Source organism: Tachysurus fulvidraco, chromosome 15, assembly GCF_022655615.1.
Source record: "Tachysurus fulvidraco isolate hzauxx_2018 chromosome 15, HZAU_PFXX_2.0, whole genome shotgun sequence".
In the NCBI taxonomy this organism is placed as follows: domain Eukaryota; kingdom Metazoa; phylum Chordata; class Actinopteri; order Siluriformes; family Bagridae; genus Tachysurus; species Tachysurus fulvidraco.
The window spans coordinates 6,808,559-6,820,267 of NC_062532.1; the positions used below are offsets into that span (position 1 = coordinate 6,808,559).

At 41.0% G+C, this 11,709-nt stretch overlaps 1 protein-coding gene across 3 annotated transcripts; it reads right to left on the reverse strand.

The window, feature by feature from the left end:
- Positions 1 to 2,305: 2,305 nt before the first annotated feature.
- On the reverse strand, positions 2,306 to 10,988 carry mcm7 (minichromosome maintenance complex component 7). 3 transcript variants are annotated; one of them, XM_027171791.2, is made up of 15 exons: positions 10,770 to 10,988; positions 9,062 to 9,141; positions 8,497 to 8,661; positions 8,270 to 8,394; positions 7,716 to 7,896; positions 7,460 to 7,597; positions 7,228 to 7,377; positions 6,943 to 7,057; positions 6,518 to 6,649; positions 6,347 to 6,430; positions 6,042 to 6,253; positions 5,334 to 5,599; positions 4,832 to 5,000; positions 3,573 to 3,682; positions 2,306 to 2,712 (listed from the first exon to the last, which is right to left on the reverse strand). In XM_027171791.2, exons 1-15 carry the CDS (start codon positions 10,798 to 10,800, stop codon positions 2,502 to 2,504), a joined length of 2,169 nt encoding a protein of 722 aa, XP_027027592.2. In that variant the 5' UTR covers positions 10,801 to 10,988; the 3' UTR covers positions 2,306 to 2,501. The 3 variants fall into 3 exon arrangements, with proteins under 3 accessions (XP_027027592.2, XP_027027594.2, XP_027027595.2); XM_027171793.2 differs by lacking the exon at positions 10,770 to 10,988 and adding an exon at positions 9,591 to 9,743; XM_027171794.2 differs by lacking the exon at positions 10,770 to 10,988 and adding an exon at positions 9,566 to 9,705.
- Positions 10,989 to 11,709: the final 721 nt, after the last annotated feature.

Genomic DNA, 11,709 nt, shown 5'->3' on the forward strand with positions numbered 1-11,709 from the left:
ATATAGTATTTTAAATGAATATTCTTAATTTTATTCTTTTCCCCCCCTTCTGTTTCTGTACTTCTGTAAAGCTGATTTGAGATGTGAATTGTTAAAAGTACTATACAAATACATTTTATTTAATAAATGGTTTGGCACAATAGACTATTTAATCACATTATAACATGTGGTGTAGTGACCACATCTAATCTAACATAATTTTACTACTAACTTAGGAGAAGCTGAGGTTAGAAAATACACAAAATACATCTTATAGCAAGTGACTTTACACTTTATATCAAAGCTCCTGGATGTTTTATTTCCAGTTTAGTTCAGAACTGAATCCAGTTTAAACTGGCAGGATATCAGCTGTGGTAATTTTTCTCAGTGTACAGTAGTTAGTGCTATAACTAGTCATGTCCAATGTCAGTTTAAAGATGAACAAGACCCCCGATTGCAATTAGGATGAGTATAAAATGAGGTAAAATATAAAAGTAATTTGAAAAACAATGTTGAGATAAGTTTTAAGTTTGCTAACATTTACCAAGCTATATTTAACCTTTATCCTGTTTTCTTTGCTAATGGTTAGACTAGCATCCATTCCAGTAGCTAGCATAACTAACTAGGCAAAAAAGTAAACTGTCCAATTCTAGCTAATAGTAAATGTTAAAAATTAAATGTTATTTAAAGGAGATTTTACTTTAGATTGATTCAAATTATGTTTTGATTGTCAAATTGTGACACGTTATTTTCAAAGACTGAACAATGTTTTCAGCAGTTTTAGCTAAGTAATAAATGTTAGTGTTCATATGAAAACATGACATTTACACTATCATCATTTTTTTTAAATAGCAAACTTTTTGCTTTTAATAAATTTTGGTTATTTAGTGTACGTAGAGCAAGTTTCTTAATGGTTACAGATATTGTTTAATCATCCATTCAGCCAAGATTCTCATTAGCGTGATATCTCCATTCGTTCTATTAGAACTGAACACATGGGTAAAGTCACAGCAAGGTCAAATGTTATTCACTTGCTTGCTTCTTGTATATTATAACAGTATTTTAAAAAAGACAAAACTGACCCCAGAGGCATCAACTTCTTATCAGCTTCACGCACCTCATGGAACCAGCTTCTAACCTGTACTCAATAAAGGGGAAGCTATCAGTAATGACCAGTGTTGTATAAAGTACTAGAAAGCAATACTTGAGTAAAAGTACAAGTATCATACTAGAAAAAGACTTTGGTAGAAGTGAAAGTCACTTTTTAGAATATTACTCAAGAAAAAGTCTTAAAGTATCTGATATTTACTGTACTTAAGTATCAAAAGTAATTTTCTGATATTTAATGTACTTAAGTATTTGAAGTAAAAGTAAAAAGTAAAATTTCAGTGATTTTCGGTAGGCATAAGAGCAGGGGCGGTTCTAGGGTTTCATCTTTAGGGGTTTTAGCCCTCAGTGAGAATTTAAAACAAGAAGAGTTTTATATTATATATTATATGACTACATAGTAAGCCAAAAGTTATGGTATTATTAAATGGCAAAAGTGGACACCAAAATTTCATGCATGATGTAATGATGCCAGTCGAATCAAATCAGTTCATGTGTGTGTGCATTCTCTACAAACAGTGTGTCCAATGAATGCAGTCATCCATCCATCCATCCATTTTCTACCGCGAATGCAGTCATTAATATAAAAATATTCACAAGACAAAGACCAAACCAATAAATTTTTATTCATTATTGATATTGCATTAATATTTTGTTTTGTGCTATCAACTCTGGTAATAAGAATAGTGACATTTCACTGCTTTTGGTTGCCGCAGTTATAGATAAATGCCTCCATCTCTGACTGCGCGTACACGGTGCGCGTACCTGTGCTTCTCCGTAGAGCGTGTATGCGGACGTGCGTAATACAATCTAGGAGCAGTGATTCCCCAAACCTCCCTTATTGCAGTCACACACATTTCTGCTGATTTTATTTTGTAGTAACGAGTAACGAAGATGCTTATTGGAAATATAACGGAGTAAAAATATACATTTTATCTCGGAAATGTAGAGTAAAAGTGAAAGTTGACGTAAATTTAAATAGCGAAGTAAAGTGGATACGTGAAATTTTTACTTAAGTACGGTAACGAAGTATTTTTACTTTGTTACATTACAACTCTGATAATGACAAAACTGTCAGTAAAATGTTTTGTTAACGTACTTTATAAGCACACATTCCATTTCCCCTGCTTTATTTATATATGTGATTAGAATTCATGTCAGTCCAAAGATTTTCACTACCAGCAGTAAAAAAGGAGACAAGAACAATCTGGCCTCAACATTGAAGTGTATGTGCAGAGCTTTATTAATGGAGGAATATGTACAGAATAAAACACTCTCAATATTATTTATTTAATCATGAACAAGAAGGCCATAAACAAATGTCCGATAGCAATATGCTAATAAGCCATAGCCAGTTAAACAGCAAACACACAAATAGGGGCAGGTTAAAAGAAGCAAGTGTGTATGCGTGTGTATCAGATGAAAGTGATGCGTGTGCGTGTGTTATTGATCTGCCACACATTGAGCTCTTCATACTCCTGAAGTGCATCGGTAAACTGAGCTGGAGTGAAACCTCGGGACACACACCGGTGTTCTGCGTCAGCCATGCGCACGGCCCGAACTTTTCCACCTTCAGACACCAACTCACGCACCAGAGAAAAGATCACATCGGCAGGACGCTGGGACCTAAACAGACAGATATACACACAAGATTAAGCAAGAACCCAGTCTAGAAGACAATAGGTACTATGTTGCTCTCCAGCTGGGTTTCTATTCTAATAACATGATAGTGTAGATTCTACTCCTTCTAGCGAACTGCTTGCATTGAGCATAGTTCTCTACTGCATATTTACACTTGTCTTACTCCTGCACTTTACAATTCTGAAGTGCCATGTTCCTGATTTATCCAAACAGATAATAGGACGGTAGGCGGCTTCTGTATGGAACTGTAAAGTCATAAGAATGAACTGGTTTTAAAAAAAACCCACAGTGGGCATCTGGCCAACTCTTAAGACAATGAGGGGGAAAATGCCATAGGTTGTGTTTTGCTGTATTAAACAAACTTAAAAATATTTGATTTTTCTTCCCCCAGCACCCCTCAAATCTTTAAAAAAAAAAAAATCATTGTGAATACAAACTACTCTGTTAAGTAGTTCCATACCCCACAAATAAATAAATAAATAAAAAAACCTCAAACAAATAAAACACGACAGGCGATTTTCCCTGTCTGGTCAGTCCTCCATGAATAAAAGTTACATAGTTGTGGCATACAGTAAAGGAGGAAGGCGGTCATACATAATACACCACTATTTGTCCCAGTACACACAAAAAATTATTGGTGTTGAGCTTTATTTCTTAGATTATTTAACACAGCAGTTTTGCCCCTTATCTGTGATGTGTAGAAAACTGACACCAATACGGTATTTTCTTTAAAATCTAAACTTTACCATAACTAACTTGTTTAATAAAAAAAATTACTTTTATAAACAGCACAAAAAAAATCTAAAGCAAAACACCACTTTTTTTTTCATGCATGCAGCGTTTACCTGGTGGTGGCTGATTTATCAGGCTGAAGTGAGTCTTTGCTCATCTCCATCAGCCTCATCGCTTCATTTACATCCTCCTTCTCTACCATGTCCACCATACGGAGACGTGCCTGTAACCCACACACAAAAAAGAAACCAATAAGTACCAGTAACATTCACAGAACATCTATAAAACAAGCATTACACTCAGATGCTCCACTGCGAGTTGTGCCGGCACTGTCAGACCGAGACAAGTGCAATGCCTTATGGAAAATCCAGCAATTGCCCAAGTCTCCGCCTCTCAACACCAGCTACTCTCTCTATTGGCTTTGTGCTGCTTCCAAGCTCCACCTCCAAGCTCACAAACTTGTGACAGTTCAAGGTGCAGTCAGTTTTGCATGGGTTTGCACAGCGGTGAATGATGAAGGCTGAATGCCGACCCTGCAAAGCTGACCACTGCCACGACAACCAGAGTGTAGAGAAGGTGCCATTATGAACACACACGACTCCCTCTGCTGGTCAGAAGAGCTATTCACAGCTCACTCATGACACTGATTGACTCCGCAAATCACTGCAAGTGTGTGTTTTGCAGCTGTGTGTGTGAAGTGCTGGATCTGCAGTAGGTCTTGTGTTCAGCTACCTGCACAAACAGCACTTTTAACACTCAGCCGCTTAGATCTCCAAGTCATGACCCCTAATATGGCATCAAAGGATTCACCATAACACCTTTTTTTCTTTAAAGCACACTAACATAATTCAGCCATATGCTCCATTTAGTGCACTGTTGAATGGCAATCTATAGTGCAGTAAGTGTGGTTTGTGACACAGCCATGTTTTTTCTGTTAGTGTACTACAGAGTGCACATCATTCTGTTCCCTACCTAGTGTTCTTACCTACTAAACACACTTAGAGGTCAATATTAGTGCTGTAATCTACCCCAGTTCTGCATTAGCATATTAAAATGAGTAGGGAACAGGGAGAGATTTAGGAGAAAGCAATAACTGCATGCATCACAATACACATTGTTCTGACAACATCTTTCCAGTACACGTCGATCATGGCTACATGGAGGTCTAATCATACATTCTCCCATGATGTTTCGTCTCCAATTCCTGGGAGTGTTACAGTGAGGTGGCTGGTGTAAGACAGAAGTGCCCACAATGCAGTAGAACAGACACACTACCTGCACTGTAAGCACTTTATCACACACAAACCATTAACTGAGACCATGGGTAGGTATGTGCTCCAGGACAGCAGCAGAAGTGTACATGTGTACGTACCAAGGCTGTGGACAGACGCAGGATGGACAGTAGGGTTCGGGCAGAGGTAAAGGTGGTATCCTTGCTGACTCGTGCCTCCTTCCTCATCTCCACATACGCGGCCGTGATGTAATCAGTCAGGCCCTCGGGGACGACGGGCTGCTTCTTCTTGCACTTACTGATATATCGCCTAAACCAGAGAAACAGATGCATTAAAATGTGGTCAAAGTATTGCCTGAGTATTGTGAAGTCTATTCTCTGTTTAAGTACATTGCAATTAAGATAATACTACAACTAAAAAGCCTCCACATTAATATTTTCATGCATGCCACCGTTTCTCAGTAATGCAACAACATGCATTTACTTTTACATCTTACCGATATCAAAAAACTGAATAGCAATAGTTTATAGTTTTTAACACTCATTTCAGGGATATTCCACTAGAATAAATGTAGCATGACACATTGCTGTGAAAAGTAAATAACACAAACTGGGACATGCTGTAAACTGTCCATGTGCGTACCTCATGAGCTTCATGTCGATAGGTGTATAGTGTGTGGGAGGCTGTTTGCAGTGCTGATGGACGTGTGTGATGTGCTGTGCAAGCTGCAGGTCTTTCTGGGTGTCCGGTTTGTCCTGGATGAGCCAAAGCAGGTCAAAACGTGACAGCAGCGCTGCTGGAAGCTGAATGTTTTGCTCAATGCTTTTACGTGGGTTATAGCGGCCAAACGCAGGGTTTGCGGCCGCCAGGATAGAGCAGCGTGCGTTCAGAGATGTCATGATACCTGCCTGTGGTAAGATACACACACTTGTTAGTAGTTATAGAAATGGAGAACAAGAGAAACATTGTGTTTGATTCATTTCCACTACATCAATGAATACTAAACACTGTGCCATGGAAAAGGTCATGAAACACTGCATCCAGATGCCTTCATGATATCCTCAGTATTAACACAAGTTTAACACTCTATTAAACGGCATAATACAGAACCACTTAGAATAGAAGCACTGAACTCTCATGCGGTGGTAAATCACAGACAAGTCAGTGTGTTAAAATGTGAACTTGGAAGGACAAAAAAAGGCCAGAAACAACCAACAAGATGAGCAAAAGTTAGCATCATCAGTCACAGACCCCTCAGAACATGCCACATGCTAAAATGAGTGTTTTCTGCCTAAGTATTGATACAATAGCTTGTGTTATTTACTCCCAATGATGCAACCCACAATTTACCTTGGCAATAGAGATTGTCTGCTGCTCCATGACCTCGTGGATGGCAGTTCGATCTGCATCAGCCATTTTATCAAACTCATCAATGCAGCACACGCCAAGATCAGCCAGCACCAGAGCTCCGCCCTCCAGTGTCATCTCCCCAGTGACAGGATCACGCATCACTGCTGCCGTCAAACCCACACCTGATGAGCCCCGACCCGTGGTGTACTGACCTAGAGAGAGAGAGCGCACAGGTCATTTCAATCAAAACCCTTTCCAATAAGTCTGCTGGTGCTGTTTTTGAAACTAGTGAGACAGACACATACTGCGTGGCGCCAGGCGATCGATGTAAGACAGCAGCTGAGATTTGGCCACACCAGGATCTCCCATCAGACAGATATTAATGTTACCTTTATGCAAACAGACACAAAATGCATCATTCAAATCCGGTGCCATTAAACACGGCTTATCTGGACAAACAGAGACAACGTACACACCCCTAATCTTCATGCCACGTGGATTCTGTTCAACCCCACCGACCAGCAGCAACAGCAGCGCCTTCTTCACGTCCTCATGACCGTAGATCTCTGGTGCAATTGAACCTGCCAGTTTCTCATAGAAACTTTCCTCTACACAAAACACACAATTACAAATAAACAACACATTAGCGCCACTGTTGGGTCCTGCTATTTTATTGGGTCAATACTAAAAATATTCTCATTTCTACATTTAACTAGCCATTATATTACAGTGTGAAATGTATGTGTGTAGTGAACGTATACATGTTGTACGAGCATGTAATTAAAAAGTTTTAAATAAATTCATATTTTTCCTGTCAGAAACAATAGACATGATATTCTGTACCATTGTGACAGCTCATCAGTACAGCCAAAGTTTAATAACAAATCTCCATTCAGCACACCTGTGATCTGTCTGAGCTCATCATCAGTAAGATCGTCTGCCCCGAGTTCATCGTCCTCGGTCTTGTTCATCAGTGTGATGGAGTGTGCCTCCACATAGGTCTCTGATAACAGACCCTGAGATACAGAGACAGAAGCATGTTGTTCAAATGGTGCTGCACCAGCAACAGGACACACACCAACCGGCATACGATAACAGTTAAATAATCTACTAATAAATAAACAACACACAACAGTGAATGAATAGTGCTCCTTAGTCTTATTTTATATAACGGTGTGTGCATTACCTGTACAGCCTGTCTGAACCCAGTTCGTAGCAGAGGAAGGAAAACTCCAGAAATAGTCACGTGATCTCCAGGCTGAGCTGCACGCGTGTTCTCTCCACGCACAGACACGGTCATACAGCGTGGGATATTACCGACCGGCACCTGCTCACTCTGCACACAGTATCATATACAGTCACTTAAGCACCATCAGTGACAGATTAAATACAAGTGTGTTTACATGCTACACACTCACATGCTCCTGGATACGCAGCTCCTGGAACTTCACAAACTTTGAACCCCGTGTCTGTAAGTACAGACGGCCTCCTGATTTATTGGTCACACACTCCTGACTCGGACACATGATCAGTGGCATGAAGCTCTGAGAGGCAATCTGTCAACACAAACCGTTTCTAATTAGACTCTTAGCTTGCAGGCCAATTACACCACCATATTATTCATAATACATGTATGACACAGCTGATTAATTTAGAACTCTTAAATCATCATACCGGTTGGTAAGTCTCCGCGCCACACTGGTCACATGTATAGGTGGCCACTACCATCATGGGTTTGACCTCAGATGCCCTGGTAACAATGCCTCGGACTGTCACAAGCTTTCCAATGGAGTCTGCTTTAACCTCCCTGATGACCTTTTGCTTAGCAGAGGAAGGAGGACGGAAATACAACTCACTGAGAGAAGGGGGGAGGGGCACAAGAAATGAAAACGGGATGAAGATGGTTACATTAGTTGTATAAAATAATCTGTGCACCAATCTGGTGCACTGGAAGCTATAGCAACACTTGTCTACACTAATATGCACTTTCAAGATGAGTAAAGTCCAAACAATGGAGTAAGCACTAATTGGAGTAAGCAATATTGTCAAAATGTAAGAAATGTAAAGAGCTTATGATTGGATTCTTGGAATGTACCCTAACGGTCCAGGTCACAAATTGCTCCCTGCCATCTGCCCTATTAATGTAATCGCCTAGTTAACTGCATTTAATTCAAGGTTAAGACAATCCTCCTCAAAATGATAAACCCAGCCAACTCTGACACACTCACAATCTTCTCATGAGCTCAGCAGGGTACTGGTTCCTGTGATCACGCATGTCGGCAGGGTCACGTCCTCTTCCTTCCATCATCAGACGATGCTCGATGTAAACATCAAGAGCATCTTTAGCCACCACCTGAAATAAAATATAAAAGTAAAAAACATGAATAACAGCAGACACAGCCAATCAGGTGATTTATGGCACTTTAGCAGTCTTGCTTTAAGTACGTGTGTGTACCTCATGCTCTCTGTATTCAGGGAGAAGCTCATGTACAGAGTCAGAGAACAGCGTGAAGTATCGCTTGGTGTTCTCACAAATGCTTTCAACCAGCTCTGGGTCCTCCTCTGCTACATCGTCCAGATCCACCACCAACGCCACCTGCTCTCTGTGAGCCAAAGACACCTACAAACAAAAGGAAGAACGGTATATTATGGAAAGTTGGGACCAATATAAGCATCAGCTGTCAGTAGTGTGAACTACAGAGACGTGTGGGGATTGTGTGAATGTTCATATACGCTAGATATTGGTCTCTTTTTTGAGAATATTCCAGACATTGTTTATATATCAACAACAAAGTAAATATAATAAAGGTTTTCAGGGACTATGGAACATCTTTCACTCATTGTTTACTTATCTGTTTTATTCTCTTTTGACCACCATCTTATTTTTATTCTAAATAAAAACAAAAATTGTACAAAACGCAATATTTTGTAATAAACAAATGTAGTGATGCTTCAGTAAATTTGCTAAAATAAATAAATAAATAAATAGAACTATAATCAAGTATCAGTAAAGTTCTCACCAGCTGAGCGCCATATTTGAAGACCTTTTTCCCAGAGTCATCTTCAGTGTAGAACTCCTGCAGAAAGCGCTTACATTTCTCTACAAACAAACAAACAAAAAACAAACAAAATTACCATCTGAGGTAAAAACCTGCAAGAGTGGGCGGGGCCTGTCATGGGCGCGCGACAGAAACCTGCACTGCGCGAGCCCGCCCGTTGACAAACATCAAGTCATGTGACCCCGCACCACACACGTCCCCCCTCCCCCAGCAGAGGAAGTAACAACAAAGTGTAACACACATCAATCCTCCAGCCGTGTACAACAACATTATTATACCACTTACTGTCAGAAAAACACAGACAATCAGATCAAATATGTCGAACAGTTATTAATGCTACTTTTTAAGCCAAGCATCTGATCCCATCTTTTCCCACACACATTTATCCCGCAGAGCTGCTCTGTGCTTCTCGGAGCCCTTTTTTTTTTTTACTCACAGCCATCTTTTAAAAGCTTAAAAACCCACAGATTTGGCTTTGTTATAGACGAACCAGCTTCCAGCGCGCAGATCGATGATGAACCAGAGGACGATGTGGACGTCTCGGTTAGCTTCACGTCTGCTGCCCGTTACACGACGCATTGAGGACACACACAACTTCGCTGTTTTTGTAAACAAAGGAGCACATGGCTGAGAGCCGTAACAGAGGTGTCCACTTCCGCCGCGCGCATGCGCACTAGACGCTGCTTTAAATAGTACCTCCTTATCTCAGTTCTAAATATAAATAGCAAAAATATATAAAAATATCCCATCAAACCACCAGCATTTACTTTGGATCAGAAGTTAAATGTTACCGTACTGAGTGTAATAAGAGCTGCACGCGCTGACACTGGACGCTCTGGGAGGAACCGAGCGCGCGCGCGCATTGAGCTCGAGCTGCGTCACAGCTCATCATCCCCCAACTGAGAGCTAACTGTAGTTTAGTTACAGAGGACAAACTACAGCTCCATCACAAACGCCCTAACTCAACATATAGCGTGTTAAAATAGGAACCATACACGCAGGGACGCCGCTCGTACTTCATGTAGTTATAATCGCACTGAAACGGAACCACAGCGTGTACTGGATTAAAGCGGAGTTCACATTTATTTCGGGACTTGTTTATGAAAGTGTGTGATAGAAAAAATACAAAAAAATAATGTATAATATGCGTTTATAAAGAGATAAACGCGCCGCTGACGGTCAGTGTTTACATGGCTGAGCACGCGCGCGCTGTGCTCTTTGTTTTAGGAGGTTCATCCGGGTACTTTAAGTCCAGCCCCTCCATCCGGGTCCTTCGGGTGCTCACAGTGCATGGGGACACGAAACTTCTGCTTAGGTATAAAAGTTACACAGAGAGTTCACTTTTAAAGTCTTATTTAAGACTTGTGTTTCAAAGCATCCTTAAACCCAACTCCACAGACTAGACCGCTGTTAAGGTCTTTATTATAGAGTAGTTATTAGCAGGACAGCGAACAATGCCTGCATTAAAACTAACCGGCACAGTGATGGCACCGGCAACAGACTTTACCAGATCTCCCCCAGCCCACAAAAACGGTACACACATCGCATTTAGTCATTTGCATTGATATAACACGGGTGCTTTTATTCTTTTTTTTTTTTTTTTAATGAAATATGACCCAAGCCCAGAGCTCGTGCGCTCGCTCGCGCACTCACTCATGCACTCGCTCACCTTTCTCCGACGCGTAGTCTTTCGGAGCCATTGTCGAGCCAGAAAAAGAAGATTCGGACAACCGAGCACTTAAAATCCACACAGAATGTGGCACAAATTACCGCTAGGTATTTTAAAACATATACACCTTATTCCTCGAGTCAGAAACGCACGCGCTACCCACAAACACGAACTACTGCAAAAACTGGCGCGAGTCTTCTCACACTCTCCGCCAATTAGAACGCAGTACGACCTGCGCCGTAGACCAATGAAATCGCTCGGAAACCCGCCAACAAAGCCAATCAAACCACACCGCTCTGTTTCCAAAGGCGGGATTTCTCCATGGCGCGAAAACCGAGATGAACGTCATGCGTCACATGACAACGGTGACCAATTGCATTGCGGGGGCGAAGCGCGCCAAAATGGCTGCCGGAACAAAAGCGTCGGAGCGCGCGAGTCTAGAGCTTTAAAGCCGACAATAAAATGGCGGCGGTCGTTGTGTTATTAGCGGAATACGGTTTAAATAAGTCGTAAAACATATTGACAATTTATCCTACGGTTTACGTCACCGCATCACACCTTCATAACAATTCCGTTCTATATAAACGCTTTATAATTGTCTTTCTTTCCCTGTTTGTTGCTCTGTACATTTACAGGGGTTTCATTTCAGCAACTGGAGCAGTTTGTTTAAAGTGCACTGAAAATACTGACATTTCAGCTCGTCACCTCATAATGAAGTGTAAAAGTTATAAACACTGCTGAGAACCTGAGCAGTGTTTTATTACTAGTCATCTGTTCAGCAGGTTCATCCTGGGCATGAAGTCAGGAAATCCACACTAACACAGGGACAAAGTGAAATCTGTTGGCTTGAGGGAGACTCCGTACTGTACTGCATGTTACTGAGGTGGCCGATTGACCTGCTGGAAGAAGACGTTAACAAAGACGTGCGTTTTGGCCGATA